This window comes from Conger conger, chromosome 8 (assembly GCF_963514075.1).
Source record: "Conger conger chromosome 8, fConCon1.1, whole genome shotgun sequence".
Classification (NCBI taxonomy): Eukaryota; Metazoa; Chordata; class Actinopteri; order Anguilliformes; family Congridae; genus Conger; species Conger conger.
The window spans coordinates 29,561,409-29,583,847 of NC_083767.1; the positions used below are offsets into that span (position 1 = coordinate 29,561,409).

At 40.9% G+C, this 22,439-nt stretch overlaps 1 protein-coding gene across 3 annotated transcripts; it reads right to left on the reverse strand.

Moving 5' to 3' along the window:
- Nucleotides 1-6,627: 6,627 nt before the first annotated feature.
- Nucleotides 6,628-21,342, reverse strand: tmem129 (transmembrane protein 129, E3 ubiquitin protein ligase). 3 transcript variants are annotated; one of them, XM_061252750.1, is made up of 5 exons: nucleotides 21,085-21,342; nucleotides 19,025-19,499; nucleotides 15,181-15,340; nucleotides 7,920-8,041; nucleotides 6,628-7,622 (listed from the first exon to the last, which is right to left on the reverse strand). In XM_061252750.1, the coding sequence occupies exons 1-5, from the start codon at nucleotides 21,287-21,289 to the stop codon at nucleotides 7,388-7,390; spliced, it is 1,197 nt and encodes a 398-aa protein (XP_061108734.1). In that variant the 5' UTR covers nucleotides 21,290-21,342; the 3' UTR covers nucleotides 6,628-7,387. The 3 variants fall into 3 exon arrangements, with proteins under 3 accessions (XP_061108734.1, XP_061108737.1, XP_061108735.1); XM_061252753.1 differs by lacking the exon at nucleotides 21,085-21,342 and adding an exon at nucleotides 19,910-21,004; XM_061252751.1 differs by lacking the exon at nucleotides 7,920-8,041.
- Between the last annotated feature and the right edge of the window lie 1,097 nt (nucleotides 21,343-22,439).

Here is a 22,439-nt window from a genome sequence, read left to right on the forward strand (position 1 = left end):
GGTAGGAAGGCAGCAGACTGGGAGGCTTCTAGGTGCATGTTGAAGTCTCCAAGGAGAATCAGTGGGGTGCCATCCTCAGGGAAGGAGCTGAGAAGGGTGTTCGTTAAAAAAATAAAATAAAATAATAATAATAATAATTAAAATAGGCCCTGGTCCTTCTCTTTGTCGTACAGGTAGCAGTTGAAATTCTACTTCCCTCTAGGGCAGGGGTCGGCAACCCTGGTCCTGGAGAGCCGCAGGGTGTGCTGGCTTTCGTTGTTACTTGGCATTAATTGATCAATGAAAGCCGTTGATTGCACAGTTAACTCACCTCACCTGGTTTCTTGGGTCTGAATCGGTTGCTTATTTTAAGGTGGAGACGAAAGCCAGCACACCCTGCGGCTCTCCAGGACCAGGGTTGCCGACCCCTGCTCTAGGGTCTTTCAGTGCACTTATCCCTGGTTATGGGTATGCACTTTGTTGTACGTCGCTCTGGATAAGAGCGTCTGCCAAATGCCATTAATGTAATGTAATGCAAGACTGATGTGTTGTATAGATGAACCAAGAGACTATCTATGCCTAAAAATACCTTTAATTTGCATACCATATCTCCCCCATGGCTACAAACCAATGATGTGTTTTTCCTATTATACAATGGGATTTAACATGGTGCATGCAATACCTGGAATCTCACAACTAGACTCAGGATGTTTGGAAAAAATAAAAATTTCACATACTACTTGAGTAAGAGATACTTCAAGACATTCTAAGCACTATGACAAGCTTTGGGAAACTCACCCCAGCTTGTTAAGCCTAGCAGAGACTATTGTGAGCCTCAACCTTGCTAGTTTGACAGCGATGAAACCCTTATAAAACACTATCACTAACTGCTAATTTGCAAAATAGGGCTACAAGAACCTTGGGAGGATCAATTTGGTACGATCATTGCAAATTTAGTATTTGATGAAGGTAATCATAATTATCAGTCTGTCAAGTTAGCAAGTATAGTTACCCGTTTATATTGTGGGGAAACTGGTCTGCAACCGCATTTTGCACAGGGGTTACAAAATAGCGATGAATGCAGCCCTTGCCAACTGAACCCTCCCATACCCTAGACAACACAACTGCCAGTTGCGTATCGCCTTATGGAGCCACAGTCTGCACTAATATGGTCAGAATTTGATCCAGCCACAAGGCTCATCCATGCACTGGTGGTACTTTAACTGAATGAGTCATCCATCAGCGGGGTCTTTATTTCGGGAAATATTGACATCTTTTTCTTATAGAGATTTGTTGCAAAACAACAACATACAAGGGGTACAGGATAGCTGGATAAATTCAGACTAAAGCCTGGGACAGCCGTTTTTACTTCAGTCCATGTTCCAGTTCCGGATGGGTTTCAGGTTTTACCAGGTGAGCAAAAGTATTGGAACAGAGAGTATTTAAGTAAATTAAAGTAAATAATGTAGGGGAAAATTCACTGAACAAAAGACCTCCCTCCTAATCTCTCTCCTAAAAGCATGATAAACAATCACAAGTCAAAATCAGACTCAACCTTAATGAGCAAGCTGGTTCCTCCAAAACTCTTGATTTATGCTAAAAGTGTATCAATATATATATATATATATATATACATACACGGCCTGTAATCAATATATCACATGTATGCTGCTTGCTTGTTAAATTAACCTAGAACATTTAATTACAGCTGAGCTTATGAAAATGCAACAAACCACAGTTTAAACTGTCGAAATGAGAGCAAAGAAAAAGCAAAAGAATGCGTCAGGGTGAAAAACCACACTTACTCACTGAGAAGAGAACATTAATCAAATATTAAAGTATGATATGTAACCTGTATAGTTTCAAACTGATTAACTGCTAATTTGTGCTTAAAAAAAACATGGAAAAGTACAAAATGACGTGTTTGTTAGAAAGCAGTTCGCAGGGGTGAGGGCGTCCTGAACTTTGTAGGTAGTTGGCAGAGCATGAGGGCCTTGGGCGATTTGCCACAATGATGTTTTAGGAGGAGTTGAGATAAGAACAGTGTATAAAATGGGTGTGAAAATGACATTCGAGGTCCATTTTCTGCGGAACTGGTCTGGCTTTATGCACTTGTACTAATAAAGTCTGATTTTCCTGAAGAGCTTGCTGCCGTGGTGTCTTTTCCCTCGTGAAGTTGTTTTTGGAGATTGGAGATTGGACTTAGAATTCTGTCGTTTACTAGACACAACATTTTGGGGGCTCTTCCGGGATACGAAAGAGGGATTGCTGAAGCTCCCGGCGACTGGAGACGAGGGTGGAGGGTACTCGTAGAAGTGAGAGTATTTAACTACTCTGACCTCCTCTCCCTGACGCTGGAGGCAACATCCTCTCGTATAACTAACCCGGCAACTAACACTGCAAATTGAGGGGAAGAACGCGGCAAACTCTTCAGGAAACACACGGAGTGAGTGGGTGAACTAAGTGTGTGAGTGAACCAAGTGTGGTGTGATGTCATAAATTGTGCTGAAGTGTTTGTTGAAGCAGAACTAATATCAAGTCTAAAGGTACATTGCTACTGGGACTGAAGGTATATTGTTGCTGCTGTTGCTGTTTTAAGTTGATGTTGTAGAGGTGCCAGAGACTGAAAGCCAAGAAGGGCTGTCTGCAAGAGCTCTGGTAGAAACAAGTTTTGGATAAAAAACCGTCCTCTAAGGTATGAATGAAGGAAAAATTGCTGGTACAAAACATTTTTTTTATGCTTAGATGCTTGTGCTTGTGCGGATTTAATGTTGTATTGAGGCAACAAAGGTAAAAATAATGCTGTGCTGATGCTTAGATGCTTGTGTGGATTTAATGTTGTATTGAGGCAACAAAGGTAAAAAAATAATGCTGTGCTTATGCTTAGACGCTTGTGCTTGTGCAGATATAACGTTGTATTGAGGCAACGGAGGTAAAAATCGTTATTCATGTATGTGTACAACTATAAGAAAGAAGGGTGAAAAACGGCAAACTAAATTAAGATAAGAAACACAAAGGGTGATTAAAAGTATTAACGGGAGAAAATCCAGGCCCTGGCGGAAAAATAAAGGTAAAAGATATAATAATATAGATAATAATAGGAAAAATAAAGGTAAATAAATAAATAGATAATATAAAAGTATTAAGGGCAGTATATAAAAATGAAAAAGGGGAAAAAAACGGCGGGGGTATCCTAAATGTAAACAGGAGATAGAAACTATGTCCGATAAGTAAAAAAAAAATAAGGAACAAAGAAAATGATGACAAAATGGCCGAAAGGAGGCATGTTTGATAGAGAAATATGCGGAGGAGAAGGAGAGGGTATGGGGGTGGGTAGAGACCACAGGAAATAATGACTCCTCCTCCGTATGCCCCGCAGTCGCCAGGACGTGCGGAGGAAAAGGATGGGGGTTTGTATCCGATATGCCCAATTATGCCTTAAGCACCACTCGTAACGACGGTCTGTCCGGTAGGAAAAGGGCAAGTTGAAATAAATGGGTGGGTAGAACATGGGGAAGATGCAGACCAGGTGAAGGAAGAAAAAGAACGTCTAAAGGGAAAAGAGAAGGAGGTGGAAGAGAGGGTACAAGAGAATACGAAGAGGCGAAAAATATGAAAAAATTGATAAAGAAAAAATGGGAAGAGTATGATGACTACCACAGTAAGTTGAGAAATTAGCAAATGAGATAAGAAGTACCGAGGGAAAAAGGAGAGCAGTTAAAATACGCCAACAGCTCGAACAGAGGCAGGAAAACTATGAGTGGGAGAAACTCCCATATAAAACGTGGGAGGCGTTGGAGTAGGCAGAGCCAAAAAGTGCCAAGGGAAAAAAGTCCTGTGATAAGTATAAATCAAGTCTAGTAGAAAGCGCAGCAAATAGAAGACAAATCTATCAATCAAAATATAATTAAGGGGAGGAGGAGCAGGTCCCCCAAAGGAAAGCAAGGGAAGTGGCTGTGAGGGTGGTAGTGGTGAATTGGGGAGGAAGAATTTGAGGAAGGTGGGGGTGGCCTTGGGGAGGAGGAGTGTGGAGAAGGGGGGTCAAAACAGGAGATACAGTCAGTATGGGTACAGGGGGACTTAGCTGGGCGATACAAAACAAAAAAAAAAAACAAGAACAACAGAAACCCATACGGTTTTGCGATGAGGAGGAGCTCCCCAAAATGGTAGGGCCATTTTTAATTAGGGATGCTGTACCTCGATACATTCCCTGGTCCACCCAGGACATGCAAAATGTAATAACAAATCCCTGAGTTACAGAATGGAGCGAGCCACTGGATCAGGGTGCTGGAGGAGGAGACGACAGGCCGGATCTTAGCTGTGGGGGACCTGAAGGCTCTCCTGGGGAAGGTTGTGGGGATGGAAACAATGCTGGACATATTCGAGCAGGCTGGCTTTGTCAGAGCCCAGGTGCAAACTCCAGCAGTGGATGGGGAGGCCATTTGATAATGGACTGCTCTGCGAGCCCTGTATCCTGCATGACCAGACATCACCACCTTAACGGGACCGCCATTAAAAAGTGATGAACCACCCGCAGCATACATCCACACACAGTTGTGCAGGTGGAGGCTGATAACCGAAAGGGACGTACAGACAGATCCCTTAATGACTACCCTCTTCCGTAAAGCCATATGGGAGGGGATGTCACCAGGAGTGGGGTGCCTCCTCGATGAGGTGGTGGGACTGAACACCATGACACACAGAGAGTTTGTGGATCATGTGGTGCACGCTGACAGCGAAAAGAGGGCAAAAAGCTGGAAGTTCAAGCAAAAGACATTCAAAGAAAATTACTGCAGTTGCAGCTGGAGGAGCTGAAAGCCAAAGAAAAAAAGGCAAGAGAAACAAAAAAGCAGGATAAAGAGAAAGAGGCGAAAACTGTGAAAATACAGAATATGGACAATGGTTTCTTAGACTTTGAAGCACCCCCCACGTCCGAACCATGGAGCAGCCCGATGGCGCCCCGGCCAACGGTGGTCTACAACTTCTCCGGCATCCCTCAACCAGTGGCCATGCAAGGTAATATACAAGGGGGGGGGGACCACAAATGGGTGGGAACCAAATGAAGGGAGGGCCAGGGAATGGTGGACAAACCAATCAGTGGAAAGGGCAGCAGAATCAGCGCAATTTTGATGATGCAGGTAGTGGTAGTATTTATGATAGATGGCATGTATCTGATTCTAATAGGAGTAGATCAGGGGTCTCCAACCCTGGTCCTGGAGAGCTACAGGGCCTGCTGGTTTTCATTGTTACTCTGCACTTAACTGTAATCAACTGCTCTAATTGATTAATTAACTCACCTCACCTGGTTACCTGGGTCTCAGCAGGGTGCTGATTTTAAGGTGAAAACAAAAACCAGCAGACCCAGTAGCTCTCCAGGACCAGGGTTGGAGAGCCCTGGAGTAGATAATCAAATTAAAAATAAAAGTAAACTTGGTGAACTTAGACAGAGTCCCTCTGAAGTAACACATAGAGCCAAGCGAGGGGTGAAGATTAAAACAGCCACCATCTTCTTTTGTGATGCTTATCCAGGCTTTTACTGCAGCTTCTTTCAGTTGTTTGTTTCAGGGTTTTTTCCTTCAATCTACCCTTCATGTGAAATGCATGCTCAGTCAGATTAAGGTCTGATGATCGACTTGGCCAGTCTAAAACCTTCTACTTTCCTCCCAATTAGTTTGGACACATTTCTCTGTAAGTTGGCAGACAGTTTGTAGACTTCTTAATTCATCCTGCTGCTCCATCATGAGTTTCATCATCACTAAAGATTAGTGAGCCCAGCTCACTCCAGAAGCAGCCATGCAGGCCAAGCCATGACATTTCCTCCACAGTGCTTCACAGATCAGCATGTATGTTTTGGATCATGAGCAGATACCTTCTTTCTACAGTCTTTGGACTTTCCATCACTTTTGGAGGTTAATCATGGTCTCATTCGTCCATAAACCTTTGTTCCAGAACTTTTGTGGCTGATCTCTGTACTTCTTTGCAAATTGGAATCTCACCTTCAGATTCTTACTTTGATGAGTGGTTTGCATCTTGTGGTTTCGAGTGGTTTCAGCCCTGGAATTATACTCACCTGATTCACTGAAGACACAATGACTAAATCACCTGTGCCTGGGTCTTAATAATAATATTTAAAAATGAAAAATAATTTATAAACTGTATTTTAAAATCTTGTTTTAAAATTTGCATAAAGGTCTCATGTTTAACACTGTACCATTTGGTGGTTCAGGTTTTCTTTCAATCACATACAGATTTATTATAACATATTAAAGCCATGGGTGCCCAGGATTTTGCACCCCACTGTATTCCTCAAAAGTGCCCCATATTACAAAGCATAATGTACTTAAATAGTATAAATATAAATACAATTATAACTAATGTAAAATTATGGTTGGTGGAATGTGTAAGGCCTTACTCTGACATTTACTTGAATCAATGTGGCAGTAACAAATTACAAAAAGAACAGTCAGCACTGTAATTTCAATTCTCCAGAAAACAGCTAGAAGAGAGTGCACTGGCTTTTCCCACAAGTAATTACTTTATAATAATTATGACGTATTTAATTTTTAAAAATATTCTCTCAAATGCTCACGTCTCTTTCACTTTCTGGCCTTCTTTGACTGCAGACAGTTAATGGAACAGAACACAGCCTCGTCACACAGGTTGTTTATTTAAGATTGTATTTACAACTGATCGAATAACAGTACTCAATAAATATTTTCTGCTTTCAGCATTTTTCATCTTTTGTGAAATTTCAAAAATCACCATTGAAGCCAGAAAATATTGCATTGTTGGTTCATTAGGTGTTTGGAGAGATTGCTTCATACAAATGTAGATTTACTAGGAAACTAAATTAACTATGAAATCAAGCTACCCCATAATACAACCACATGAAATGCCCTTCTTAATCACCAAATTAGCCAGTTAAATCATAATTACTGCAGTGCCCTTAGTAATGAAACCACAATGGAGAACAACACAAAAATGAAGGAAAAAAAAAAAAAAAAAAAACAAAAAAAAAAAACAAGATCATGTCATGCAGCCTAGATGAACATACTATTGTCAAATCACTTGATACAGAATGACAGCCAGAGAAAACGATTAAAATCCCATAACTATTCAATCCGTACAGTACTGGATAAGTATAAGCAGCCCCACCATGGTAAGTGTCAAAAAGTCCCTTGTAAGAAAATAAACATTACTGGGTGGTTTAAATAATCCAGGGAATGCTTCCGGTTTAATAAAGATAAAGAAAAAAAACAATACCTACAAATCCAATTCATACTACTGATCATATAGGTGCCCTGTAATGTAAGACAAACAGCTGGCCTAAGCTTACAGTCTGGCCTGTTGCACACATCTCAGTCTGTGGGGAAAGGCACGCTGCAGGGTCACTGCACCAAACAGACATCTAGAATGCAGAATTTGGCCCGACAGGTCGGGCAGGGCACCCTGCTGGCCAGCCAGGTCTCAGGGTGCTGCTGGTCCTGTCGGCTGGCAAACCACTTGCCCAGGCAGGTGAGGCACCACATGGGACGGCAGTAGCACTGTTGGCATTCGCCCTCGTACTGACCCTCATCCTGGCACAGCCGCAGCAGCTTGGTGTTGGCATGAACCTGCATGCAGCCAATGCATGGCTCCAGCTCCTGGAGGCAGAGATGGATATTAGTCTCAAATATCACTGCAAGGGAACCCAAGCCACCTACCCCTGGTAATGCTAGTGCTACTTTTTACATGGTCAACATTTCGCTTCAGGGATAACATGCTACTGCTGGGTCAGCACTGCCACCTTCAGGTTCAATATTGTACAGCAGGGCCAGCACTGCCAATACCAAGCTCCAAGGGTGCAGCAGGGTTGGTGTCACAGTTGTGCCAATGACAGGAAGAACAATATTTTAACACACTTTTGGAAAAAATTGTCTGTCTTCAGTAGGCCCACATACCTCCAAAATTTGGTGAAAGTGTATGCCCACAATATAAGAAAACGCGATCGGTCCCTAGGCCACGCCCCGGTCCGAACTTTTAACAGAACCTGACGACCATCACTTCTGATGTTTCCCAGCACCTGAAAGATGCACATTTGTCTGATAATAAAATAAAATAAAGAATCCTTACAAAAACAATAGGGTCCTGTACTGGCGCTTGTCAATCGTAAGCAATTAATTACACTTTTCTTCAGTCAAAAATTAAAATATAAAAAAGTTAAAAATTGACATGTCATAATGATGTCTGTTGACCAGAGAGAAACATTACACTGAACTGATTGATAATTGAGGGATTGTGCATGCAATAAGTCTGCATCACTGAAAAAATGTCAAACAATGCAACGATATGCATATTTTATTGTACATTATTGTAGGTTATCATTGTTTGCACTGTTATGCTGCCTGAAAAACTACTCCATTTCAGATGGACCCCAACACAAAGATTTTTTAATTAAATTTGTCATCAATAATAAGAAGCTTGATAATACATAACTGCAAGATGTATATACACAAAAATGCTTTGCAGGGTTGATGACATAATTGGGAGGAACTAACAGGGCACTATGCTTCTAACTATGGATCAAGAGCTCTAGTTTCAACCACACAAATTTGCGATGGTGTCTGCGAATATTCATCCGAAATACGGTTTCCAAGAACACCAAATAGTCTCACAACAGTTGTTCCAATGGAAATTAAAACCATTGTTAGACAACGAAAGTTTTGGGAAACACAGCCCAGGCTAGCCCCAATGTGCATGCTACCATATAATCTATCCAGACTTGGGGAAATAAGTGAGGTTTACAGCTTAATCATATTTCGTGAAATACCCCCCTGGTCTGGGGCAATCAAAGTATATTTTATGGTGAATTAAGGCTCTCTTTGAAATGAAATAGCATGCCAAGACATAGCAGGAACAGTAGCATAACAGTAACTTATTCGTTTATACATAAGTAGGCCTATTTTACCTTTTGAAGTACACGGTTTCATTTCAACAACCTTACTTCGTTGAATATGCAACACTACTTGGCCATTTTCTGGACGGACACAACTTTAGCATTGTATAACTTAATAATTAACTGAATAATTTAGCCATTTGACTTAATTTTCCTTGTGGCCATTCATAACCAAAATGTCTACGAGACATAGAGGTTTGGACGACATACAGCAAGGGCTGCTTATGTAGCAAGCAATCAAATATTGAAAGAAAATTGTGGCACGATTTGACATTTTTCAATGACCCCTTTTTAAGAGCCAATGAGGCTAGTTTTTTTTCCCCCCAATGTTCTCTATTGAATATTGATGCGTTTCAGGATTGTTTTGTATGCATAATTAAGCATTTGCGTAATAAAGATAGATGAGATGGACATGTGCGTCAAGGCCGAAGGTATTTAAGCCAGGCCATACGACCAGTACGTTGCCAGTAAGGTTGCTGTACTGCAAACTTATTTTGTCTCAGTGATCTTCCCACTGGGCTGATGTGACATTCAATAAACTAACTTTTCTCTTGTAAGTGTTTGCTGACTAGGGTCAGTTCATGCATTGTCCCGACTGATTCCACCGAGAGAAGCTGGGTCCTAATAGTCTAGTGACAAGGACGGGATTTAGAAATATCTTCTGAATTGGATCAAAGGGAATCAGTGAGTGTGAGAGTATTACTGTTTTCATGAAACTTGCCACCCTCATTAGGTGTTGATTATTCTTCACCAATTTGTAAAGGTTACTCTGTCTTGAAAGCTAGTGCGACACAGGTGTCATTCCCAGGTTGCTGAAGAGTGGCTGTCACTATAAGGAGTGTTTAAGCGGACGACTGCGCAGCCAATCTAAGGAGCATTTTAAGACAGATTTCAGATCTGTTGGTTCAGCACTGGGCTTTTGAGAAGATTGTCTTGTCTTGTTTGTTTATATTTGTGAATGTGTATGTCTGTGTTTGAGTGTTTTTGAGAGTGCTTTGCTGCACTTCCTCCTGTGCTGTAGATAAGGCACGGGACCCTGCATAAATCATTAACATCCAATAATAATGGGAGCTAAATAAACCACCTTTTGGAATAAACACAGAGAACCAGTGCAAAAGCTCAATCTTCCCCAGATTCACTGACAATTAGGGTGGCCCCAGAAGGGGGAGGGCAGGCAGACTAATGAAAAACTTTTTATATACTTAACTTTTTCCAAATTTTCCATTTGCATTACACTTCCATTGTATGCAAGTTAAATAAACAGGAAGTTGAACTACTGATCATATAGGTGCCTTGTAATGTAAGACAAACAGCTGGCCTAAGCTTACAGTCTGGCCTGTTGCACACATCTCAGTCTGTGGGGAAAGGCATGCTGCAGGGTCACTGCACAACATTTGAGAAAGCGAGAACTAAATCCTATGAACACGTTGGGTTGTCTGTAAACTATACTTCTAAACAAGGCAGACGAGCTGCGCCAAGAAGGTAATTTCCTTGATAGTGTACTATAATAAGAGCAGAATCATGGTGTAATTCATGGGTCCCCAATAGGCGGCCCACAGACAGGTTGATTTATGCCCGCAGGTAGATTTTTAGGAGAAACATTTTAGGAAACATTTTTTTATTTCCCGATCAAAAAAATTGTTTTTGGAAATACAAAATAGTTTCTTCCTTCTGCCATTTCTACAGATTTTGTTGGGGAACATTATTCCAAACAATTTCAGAAATCAATCTTACAAGAAATGCTACCTCGTAGCTATCAATTCACACCATTTTTTCAATTCCACTTTATTCCCCTAGTAGGCTAGACCAGACAGATAAGCAAGACAGACAGATAAGACCAAATAAGTACATGTCCAATTGCTATTGCTATTTTATTCGTGAGAACTTTCAGGGCTCAACTGGAGGAACTGTCAGCTGCACACAAGGACTTGCTGTTGCATAATGATGTACGTTGGCTCAGCAAGGGCCGACTACAACAGGGTGGTGTTCTCCACCAACCCTTTGCTGTGAAACCAGAAGGACGGTGGACTACCAAGTCTAAAGGCTGCTTCCATCATTGCAGGAAGCATATTTCCAGTTAGAAGTCGTGGAATTCGGATTTACTGAAAGGTTAAGGTACATGACTGGGACCCACAAGGTCAGTGGTTCGAACCCCGGTGTAGCCACAATAAGATCCGCACAGCCGTTGCTCCAGGGAAGGACTGTCTCCTGCTTAGTCTAATCAACTGTACGTCGCTCTGGATAAGAGCGTGCCAAATTCCATTAATGTAATGTAATGTATAAGAATGTGAAACCAGGCGAATTCTGGATCAGTGTGCCTGAATAAAATTGATTTGCAAGAGCTTCTTACTCGCATTGTTTCCATTCACTTACATCTGCGAATCACAGCTGAATAACAAACATCTTGACCAGTGCCTTCGAGTATGAGCCCAACTTCAGCACCATGGCCGCTTCCCGATGCTGGCATACCTCCCACTGAGCGGTGAGTTGATTAAACTTCAGCGTTTGACCAGGGTGACAGCTGAGGGTGGAGTGGGCAGGGCCTATCCTGTGCATATTTTTTGTTAAGAGCCTGTGATGTTTCAGCAGGTTTTTTCACAGTTTTGTTTTATCTGTTCCGGTGTAGCTGGATAACCAGCTGTGGTTTTCTTTCACTATAGGTAAGAAGCAATATTTTTTCAGACTGTTTCACCAAACACTGGCTGATGTGCTGACTCAATGCCAAAGTCCAGAGACTTCAGTATGTTGATGATTTTCTTCTTTCCTGATAAGGAGACCCACATTCTGGACCTTGAGATACTTTTGCAGCACTTGGCTGACACTGGGATGATGTAATACTGACAAAGCACAAATTGCCCAAAAATAAGTAAAATACTTAGGATATGTAATTTTAAAGAGGTTGGCAGGGTCCCCAGATAAATGAAAGAGAGTCAGACAGTAAGATTAAGTCAGGCTCAGACATCGAAGCATGGCGTTTTAAATTTACTTAGGAGGTAGTCAGAATGCGGTAAAATTCTGTAAACTATACTGAAGAACAGGTGGACTCTCTCAGAAAACCAGATAAGGAGAACAAGGTGTTAATTTTGTGCTCTAAGCTGGAGAGGGCCAAGCATAAACATATGATTGTGATATGACTGCAGACCATACCAAGGCAATAAGGGGGGGGTTCGTAAGATTATGGGGATCATTAACTTTCATTGGTCTCACATCACAAGTTACAAATAAATACATTTCAAATACATTATTTTCTGATACTGTACATGTAGAAATGTGTAAAAAAGTGGCCATTTTATATATTCAGAAATATATTTCCAATGCACTGTATATAAAATGTATGTACTTCCAATACATTTACCAAACACATTTCTAAATAGAATTCGAAATGCATTTCGAAATGCAATGCAAATACATTTTGAATGTAATGTATGTACAACCACAAAATTATTTGTTGGAATGGGCAAATGGATGCTGGAATGTGAGAAAACATTCACCACTCCAAAGCAAAGGTGCGTGCATCCCCAGGAATGGGGCTGCCAAATGCATTGCTCCCACTAACTTCACTCATATCATGGAAAGCATGTGTCTGTGGTGCTCACACAGAAGCATGGGGACCGGGAGAGGCTGGTTGCCTATTTCTCATTCAAGCTGGATGCAGTATCTCAAGCAATTCCCCCTGTTTGCAAGGGGTAGATGGAGCTGCAGAGGCACTAAGACAAGAAGTGGAAATTGTTGTGGAGAAACTACATAAAGCCATACAAGTACCAAACAGGTATCAGTAATAAAACTAAAGGAAAACACCAAAGGAACAGACCCCAACTCAGAAAATAATAAGAGGGAGAGATTACGGCGCCCTTGACAGCAGTACAGGAAGAGCAAGCAAACAAAACCGAAACCAAAGGAATTTTAAGACCGAGCAGCTTCAGCATTCAGAACCATGGGCAGAGAAGTGGTTATGGATGGAAAATGGGTGGAGGCTCTTGGAAGACAATATCTGGAGGGGTCCAGGGAACCCGATATACTGCCTCATTCCTTGGGCGCAGTGCATGTGACACCGAATGTGGCAAACCTGGTGGCACCCCAAGCTAAGGGTAAACATTCACGAGTACGTACAGAGAAGAATGTCCTGTGCGCTATGTAAACCCAGGCCTGCCATTAAAACTAAAATAAGATAACAACCAAGATTGAACCAGGTGCTTAAGCAGTTGGAAATTGACTTTATTTATTATTTACTTTAAGTTTGTGCTGGTGATGATTGATCACTTCACGAGGCAGGTGGAGGCAGTTCCAGTTGCAAATGCAACAGCCACATAGGTGGCTAAAGCATTAGTCACTGAAATAATTCCTTGGTTCGGAATGCCATGCTACACTGACAGCGGTCAGCAGAATTTAATTGCTATGCGGATGACACAGATATATACCTTAATGAAACCAGCTGAAGAACTGCCGATCTCTCAATTAGAGGCTTGTATAGTAGATATAAAAGCTTGGATTTTTTCTAACTTTCTGCTTCTGAACTTAATAAACATTGAATTATTGATCTTAGGCCCAAAACGACTAAGGGAGAAAATGTGCACCTTTACAATACATTTTGATGGTTGTTTTGTCAAAATATTGTAGTAAAAGACTACAATAACAAACAAACATATCCAGAGTGGCTTTCTTTCAGTTAAGGAACATAGCTAAAATTAGGCACTTTTTAACAGCAGGGGACGCAGAGAAACTGATCCATACTTTTGTACCTTTATACTCTAGGTTAGATTACGGTCATGCCTTGCCATCTGGCTGCCCTAATGCCACGCTAAAGAATCTCCAGCTTGTGCTAAATGCAGCCGCATGCATCTTGACTAGTACTAAGAAGTATGAACATATTACTCCAGTGCTAGCTTCCCCGCACTGACTACCTATCAAGTAAAGGACCGTTTTCAAGGTCTTGCTTCAGACTTTTAAAGCACTGCATGGTCTTTAATATTTACATTCAGATTTTTGTTATAAGGCAGACGCTTTTAATCCAAAGCGACTAACAAGTGCATAGGTACTTCCACAGGTTAAAAGCATCAAATCCATAACTAGCAAAACACGCATGAAGAGCTGTTCTAAACAAAAAGACAATAGTCATTGTAAGTGCAAAAATTATTCTTTTTTTTATAATTTTATAATAATATAATATCTTGTTAATATAATAATAACAAGTGGGATATCGGAAAGGGGGAGAAAATCAGGAGGGAGGACTAAGGTATAGTCTGAAAAGGTGTGTTTTTAGTCTATGTCGAAATATGGGGAGGCTTTCTGCTGTCCTGACTGTGTCTTGCACCAGTTTAAATAACTAACCTGCTTTTAACCAATAAGCCCACAAAGTCACTCTGTTCTGAAGAAGCAGGGTGCCTGCTAGTCCCAGAAATATCTAAAACACTGCCTAATGGTAGAGCTTGCTCATACAGAGCCCCCTACTGGGAAACATCCTTCCAAAATGTATAAGGGAGTCTCAACATTTAAATCAAGATTAAAAATGCACCTTTACAATCAGGCTTATAATCAGTTATAGCTTCATATGGTGGTTCTGGAGATGTAGTGCTAGATGAGGCTAGTGGATACTTAGAAATCCACACGTGACATTTCTGTTTCTATCGTCTTATTTGCTCCTGATGTCACCACCAACACCACCATGAAGCTTCCAATAAAACATTTTTTGCATAAGTGGTTGAATAGAATAATTTCTGTAATGCTTATTGTAGTGTATCACACTCTACATAGATGAAAAATGAGATGATGTTCACCAAATTAGTTAATGCTTTTAGGATCAGTATAGCTGGTTTTCTCTTCTTGTGTGTGGATGTGTGAGGTAAGGGTTGTCCAACCACAAATTCAAAATGGGGGACCGATGGGTTCAGGATTATTCTGTACACATAATTAAACATCCACCTAATGTTCATGAAAAGAAACCTACTGTATGTCATCCTGAATGAGATGGGACCTCGCAGATAAGATGGACATGTGCATCAAGGCTGAGGATATTTAAGCCAGGCCATACAAGCAGTACATTCATGGTTGCTTCCAGTGAGAGAAGCTGGGTCGTAACATTATATACCTATACCTTGATTTTTCACAGAATGACCCAGCTGGCTTTACCACATTAACTCAGGGTACATAAATCATGCATCCTAAATGTGGATGTAATATGTGTAATGAAGAGTGACTAGTAAGAATAGACATATAAATGGAAAGCACAGCTAAACTGTTCTGGGTACTCAAGAAAGGAGCTTCCTCACCATTCCACTGGGGAGTGAGTAGATCTGGTTGACTTCCACATGGGATTTGAACGTCTCCAGGAACAGGTCACTCAGGGTCTGGTGGATGACGACATTGGCTGCGTTTCTGATTGGGGCATGCAGTTTTTCACGCAACTCCCCATAATCTGTAGAATTTAATCTGAACAATGGAGAAGGTCATTACTATCACACACATCCACACATGCTTGGGGTCATTTTGCCACCCCCTTGTACTTTCTGAAATAACGTCCCTGGGCACGGGAAGACGCCAAAGCGCCAACATTATTTTCTCAGCTGATTCACACCAAATCCTACATAAGGTTACATTTTTCAACTGGCAAAAGGAATCGCTTTCTAATGGCCACCAAGAAAGGGCCATCTCTCTGCTTGTGTATTAGCCATTAGCTTTTTAGTCATCCTAACATTTTTACACCCATACTCCCCACACTTTTATATTCACATATGGATACTGAAGTAACACAACTAACCAGTCGTGCAGTGATGCTTTCAGTGTACCAATCTAGCCAAAATGCATGGTTCAACACCCTGACATTATAATCTTACCACAAACTGCAGGTTGTAGTCCTAAATACTTTTCCAAATGTTCTTTTGGACATTTAAAGGAAAGATTCAGGTATTTGAGAACAGCTCAAATGTCAATGGTTAAGCGTTTAAACGGTTAACCGAAACAGAGCTGTACACGTTTACCACAAATTGTTAACCAATAACAGATTTTGTTTTTTGAAGCTGAAACAATTTCAGGGGTTAAGAATGCAAACACCACAGGGAATTGAAAGCTGCAGTATTAGTTATCAAATAATTTCTGTGCGTTTTAAATCTGTAGCTGTTGGTTCACTTATGGCGTATTGTAAGGCGTTTCTTAAGGTTCACAGACGACTCCGTGTTTATTCGTGGACACGCATATTCAAACTACAGGCAAACTGGACATAGCTTTCCACTATGCCATATATATAAAAACAAATGAAGCAATACATAATTGTAACTACTAAGTGGGTAAGTTCAAAAATAAAGGCTATAATTACATGTAACCACTGTTCATAATTTTATTAAATGGAACAATATATATAATTTTTTTATTTTATTTTTTTCTCATTGAGTCTAACTTACATAGTGATTGCCTAATAGTGCAATCACTATCCAATGTTTTTTTGGGGTTTTTTTGTGTTGTGTTCTATATATCTAATGTTGGCCAGAGCTACCTTAAACTACATCCTGTAAAGTGTAAGTAACCATTTTTAAATTCAAGTAGAATTGTTGGCATAAAAGACAAAACCTTAGACCAGAAGCCTATCTCATCCATTGGATATCGAAAGCAAAAATTCCCTGCTTTAAAAGAACCACATTAGTCGGTCACCACAAGGATTGCCCTGCGCCGCATAAAATCAAATGGCAAATTTTACTGTTACATAAAATATCAGCCAGATTGTAAATAAACCATTGGCGTAAAAGGAAAATTATTAGACCAGTTGACTACATTATCTGTACAAAATCGCATTTTTATATTTACACCATTCCATGCCTAAAATAAACCAGTGTTATCATGTAATCACGTATCATGTATATCACACAAAAATTGGACATTAACGTGACCACTGATTTTTGAGTGCACAACCCTCAATAGCAGCAGATTGGGCACATGTACCCAGTTAAATAAATAGCCCTTGATACAGCCACACATCCTAAGATCACAATATCAAATTCCACGCAAGTGCTGTTGTCACTGGAAGTCTTACTAGGGGATTCATAACTGGCCATAGATAGCCGGACAATCACTGCCTCACTGCAGAAAAAGGTTCTGATTGATCAGGCACCGGCAGTCTACAGCTTACAGTGCATCCGGAAAGTATTCACAGCGCTTCACTTTTCCCACATTTTATGTTACAGCCTTATTCCAAAATGGAATAAATTCTTTTTTTCAAAATTCTACACACAACACCCCATAATGACAACATGAAATGTTGAAATTTTTGCAAATTTAGTATTTTTTATTTTTTTTGCAAAAAAGTATTCACAGCCTTTGCTCAATACTTTGATGCACCTTTGGCAGCAATTACAGCCTCAAGTCTTTTTGAATATGATGCCACAAGCTTGGCACACCTATCTTTGGGCAGTTTCGCCCATTCCTCTTTGCAGCACCTCTCAAGCTCCATCAGGTTGGATGGGGAGCGTCTGTGCACAGCCATTTTCAGATCTCTTCAGAGATGTTCAATCGGATTAAAGTCTGGGCTCTGGCTGGGCCACTCAAGGACATTCACAGAGTTGTCCTGAAGCCACTTCTTTGATATCTTGGCTGTGTGCTTAGGGTCGTTGTCCTGCTGAAAGATGAACCGTCACCCCAGTCTGAGGTCAAGAGCGCTCTGGAGCAGGTTTTCATCCAGGATGTCTCTGTGCATTGTTGCATTCATATTTTGCATTCATATTTCCCTCAATCCTGACTAGTCTCCCAGTTCCTGCCGCTGAAAAACATCCCCACAGCATGATGCTGCCACCACCATGTTTCACTGTAGGGATGGTTTTGGCCAGGTGATGAGTGGTGCCTGGTTTCCTCCAAACATGGCGCCTGGCATTCACGCCAAAGAGTTCAATCTTTGTCTCATCAGACCAGAGAATTTTGTTTCTCATGGTCTGAGAGTCCTTCAGGTGCCTTTTGGCAAACTCCAGGCGGGCTGCCATGTGCCTTTTACTAAGGAGTGGCTTCCGTCTGGCCACTCTACCATACAGGTCTGATTGGTGGATTGCTGCAGAGATGGTTGTCCTTCTGGAAGGGTCTCCTCTCTCCACAGAGGAACGCTGGAGCTCTGACAGAGTGACCATCGGGTTCTTGGTCACCTCCCTGACTAAGGCCCTTCTCCCCCGATTGCTCAGTTTAGACGGGTGACCAGCTCTAGGAAGAGTCCCGGTGGTTCCAAACTTCTTCCATTTACAGATGATGGAGGCCACTGTGCTCATTGGGACCATCAAAGCAGCAGAAATTTTTATGTATCCTTCCCCAGATTTGTGCCTTGAGACAATCCTGTCTCGGAGGTCTACAGACAATTCCTTTGACTTCATGCTTGGTTTGTGCTCCGACATGCACTGTCAACTGTGGGACCTTATATAGACAGGTGTGTGCCTTTCCAAATCATGTCCAATCAACTGAATTTACCACAGGTGGACTCCAATTAAGCTGTAGAAACTTCTCAAGGTTGATCAGTGGAAACAGGATGCACCTGAGCTCAATTTTGAGCTTCATGGCAAAGGCTGTGAATACTTATGTACATGTGATTTCTTCGTTTTTTATTTTTAATAAATTTGCAAAAATTTCAAAAAAACTTCCTTCATGTTGTCATTATGGGGTGTTGTGTGTAGAATTTTGAGGAAAAAAATGAATTTATTCCATTTTGGAATAAGGCTGTAACATAACATAACAAAATGTGGGAAAAGTAAAGCGCTGTGAATACTTTCCGGATGCACTGTATATACTTTAGTTAAGGCATTAATGTCCACTATGGACAGTGAAATTCCTCTTTGGTGAAGTAATTGGTGTTATTAGTTCCCTTAGCCAAGTACCTGGGTCATTAGCTGAGCGGAAGAGGCTAGTGAGCGCCATGGTTCAAAACCTACGTAAGACCCACCTCACTTACACAGCGAAACAGACAAACTGTAGAGTGGTGGCAGGCATCATGTATTTTGGATGACATACATGCTTGCCTGCGATTTTACTGGAAATAAATTAACAGAGGATGAAATCTGGCTCGAAATCAAAGAACCCCATTACTACACAACATGTGAATCAGCACCTTAATAGCCTTACACCTTGTGCTGGCCTTCAAGTTCACTGTACCTTATGTCAAAAGACTTGACATTGGGGTTAATGCTGGCCACAGTGATGGTCAGAATCTGCACAGGAGTGTCAGAGTCCGGCGACAGCTCATGCTGCTTGGAGTCTATAACAGTCAGGTGGATATCCTGCTGCTGCGCCACATGCAAGTAGTAGGTTGTAACCTTCATGACCCAAGTGTCTGTGACGATTACCCGGGCTCCAGGGGCACCCGTGGCAAACTTGTCAATGCGACGAAACTCTGTGTTGATAGAAGACGACACTGCCCTCCAGCTTGATTGTGGAAGCGCGTGTGTGCCTATGCTCTTGGATATAGGGTGATTTCCCCATTTGTTCCGTGACCAGTGAAGGGCGACCACCAAGCTGAAAAGGGGAAGGGCGACTGACACAGTAAAGTATAGTTGCCAGCCTTCGCTCGCTGAATGGATGTACCATAGATTCTTATCTGGAGCTGCAATACACATCCCGAAATAATAACCTGTGGAGAACAGAGTGGGTTGTAGCACATTCAAGTTGCACAACAAGAGAGGGACTACACTTTAATTTACACTACAATTTAATTCTGAATGTCCAACATTTGTTTACCCTATTCACACAAAACACTTAAGTACACACAATTATATTCTTCGCCTAGCTAACGACGGCTTTTAATTGTACGTTTGTACTAGCTAGGCTATCACAATTGCTATCACAATAGCTAGGCTAACACAACGTGGCAGTTGTATCGAGTAATACCGTTTGTTGGGGCTAAAAGCTATAGCCACCCATTGAAGTCAAACTTTATATTAAAGGTACAATAGGTAAGATTTTTGTGTTAAAACATTGTTACAAGACTATTGTAAATCCCTTCCTATCATTGAAAAAGGCTCACATGACATGTTGACTCACCCTCTGTGTTTATAGTCCTTAAATTCGGGTTTCAAAATATACAGTTGACGGCACAACTCCAAAACGTTGTATAACTGTCCAATAATACAAGCTCATTGGTTGAAAATTGGTTCTAATTGCCACAGCCAATGGCTGTCATTTGCTATGTCCAACGTGTTAAATTGCATATAGGAAGCCCATATGAAATTAATTATGATGTTAGCCTAGCTAAGCTATATCCTGTCACAGCATGAATCAAACACGTAGCCTAAATGGGAAGAATAAACATCAATCACCTGCTGAAAATAATTCCATCGTAGCAGGGAGTGTTTAAAATCATATTAGACAATGAATCTCTTACAAAAATAAAACCTGTAGGCTACATGTGAAACTTTATGAAAAGTATCAAGGTGGGATCGAACCAGTGATAGTACACGCTCCAAAACGAGATTTAGTCACGGAGCCGCGATGGGCCAGTTTAGTCATCACTACTGCAGAGAAACTTCCTATATGCATTTTAACATGTTGGGCATAGGTAACAATAACGGAAATAAAAACGGAATACATTATGAGAAACAAGAGCGTGTATCGGGTAAGACGTTTAAAATAATTCTCAAACCCTCCACATTATTTCGGTGATCCAGTTGAGGAATTGAGTCGTGTAGCATGACTCCGAGAGGCAGTAGGCTATGATAACTGATCTAAAACATTACAGTGAATATAAAAATGTAGCTTGTTTAATAGTGCCCAGTAAATAAACAGTCCATAGACCGATAATGTAACGGTTGTTGTAAAGCCACAATAGCTTGTGTGTAGGCTATGGGTAGGGAACTCAGTGCTTGAGCCTCAAAGTGTTTTGTTCCTAATATAAAGTTTGAGTGGCTATAGTTTTTTTTAAACGGTATTACTCAATACAACTGCCGCCGTGTAAACACATTTGTAGGCTACATTTGCGGGTCAGGCACTCTTCCAGGTGAAAATCTTTAGGACCGCGCATGTCGAATGTGCTACGACCAAAACAAAGATAGCAATTCACTTGCATGCACATCTGCCGGAATGTAAACAGGTCTTTTCACAGTAAGAAGAAAATGTATGACAACGTTAGCTAACTTGTTACATGATCAAGCTAGTCACTTGTCATGCGGCCTTAGCGAATATAGCTAGCGAGCCTAGCTAGAGCCATACCAGTTACTTACCCAGTGGCAATATGGCATGAACGAGAAGTGTTACGCTTGTTCTCTTTATGTGATACTGAACAAAACCCAGATCTTCACTTCCTAGCCATCCTGAAAACAGATATTGCACGGTAACCCCCGCTGATCTAAATTCATTTGGTGTGAAGACAAAGCAAAACACAAAAACAATATACGCCAAAGTAAATGTAACTTCGGGACTATCCATGTTAGCCTTCTAGCTAGTTAAAGTTAAGTACTTCACGACAACGACTTCTTCTTTTCTCGTTTTATGGCGGCTGAAAATCAGCGTTAGGGTGCATTACCGCCACCTATTACATTGGAGTGTGGACCAGAGTTATCTATCCCCTTAACCAAATAAACACACACCCCAAAAATAAGAAAATAAAATTGACTTAACTCTAAATTATTTTGATCAGCCCAGTTTCTTTCAAATAATGGAATAGTCTCCCTAACCCAAATACATTTCTACACAATCCTGAGTGATGTTTGTTTATTAAGTGCAGAGTTTTATTGAGTATCTGGTATGTCCTACTCTCAGCCTTGTTAAGATGTTCTTATCTTTAGTGCTCCTTTTAGCCATCCTCACTGTGCCCTCTTCTTGCCGCACTGCATAAAGGTGTTGTCCTGTGTTTCCTGTATCCGAACTGTGCTGCCACTCTTTAATCGTGTTTATTTGAATTATTCCACTTGCTCCAGATGTACTGAGTGAAATGTCCATGATCTCATTGTGTTTCAGAGCCTGTTTTGCTAATGCATCCACAATTTCATTGCCCTTTATCCCTCTGTGAGCTACTACCACATACATATTATCAAAATATGCATAATTGTAAATCTATACAGTTTAATAGATCTATAGCTTGCACCAATGAGGGTTTTGCTGCTGAACTATAACTAGAATACACCCATAGTTTAACACTGATCTAATCGGTGCTACCTAAATATTTTTTATTGCAGATCTGCTCACTCCCCATTCTGACCCTGTTAAACACATTCAATATCGTTTTACACTTGGTGTTTATCTTATGACTATATTCATTCCATGTTATTATGTTATACATTCATTCCTTTGCATCAAAACACACACCCAAATAATCTAAAGACTTTCACTTGTTCTATCCTCCTGTCTGTGTATCACCACCTCTCTTTCTAGTGAACATTACTGCTTTGGGTTTTTCTATTTAAATCTTGAATCCCCATAAATATGACAAGTTTTCAACCACATTAACTGCCTCTTTTATTTTTCCCATAATATGATTAATATTCCTTCCCTTTTCCACCATCTGTCATCAGCAAACAATGACCATCCAATATCGCCCTGAACTTAATTTATCATAATGGAAAAGAGTATTGGGCTA

Coding starts and splice junctions, on each gene's coding strand:
- tmem129 (XM_061252750.1), bottom strand. CDS start 21,289: ATGGATAGTCCCGAAGTTACATTTACTTTGGCGTATATTGTTTTTGTG. Junction 15,341..19,024: donor GTCAAGTCTTTTGACATAAG/GTACAGTGAACT, acceptor TCCATTGTTCAG/ATTAAATTCTACAGATTATG. Junction 8,042..15,180: donor ACTCACTCCCCAGTGGAATG/GTGAGGAAGCTC, acceptor TGCATCTTTCAG/GTGCTGGGAAACATCAGAAG.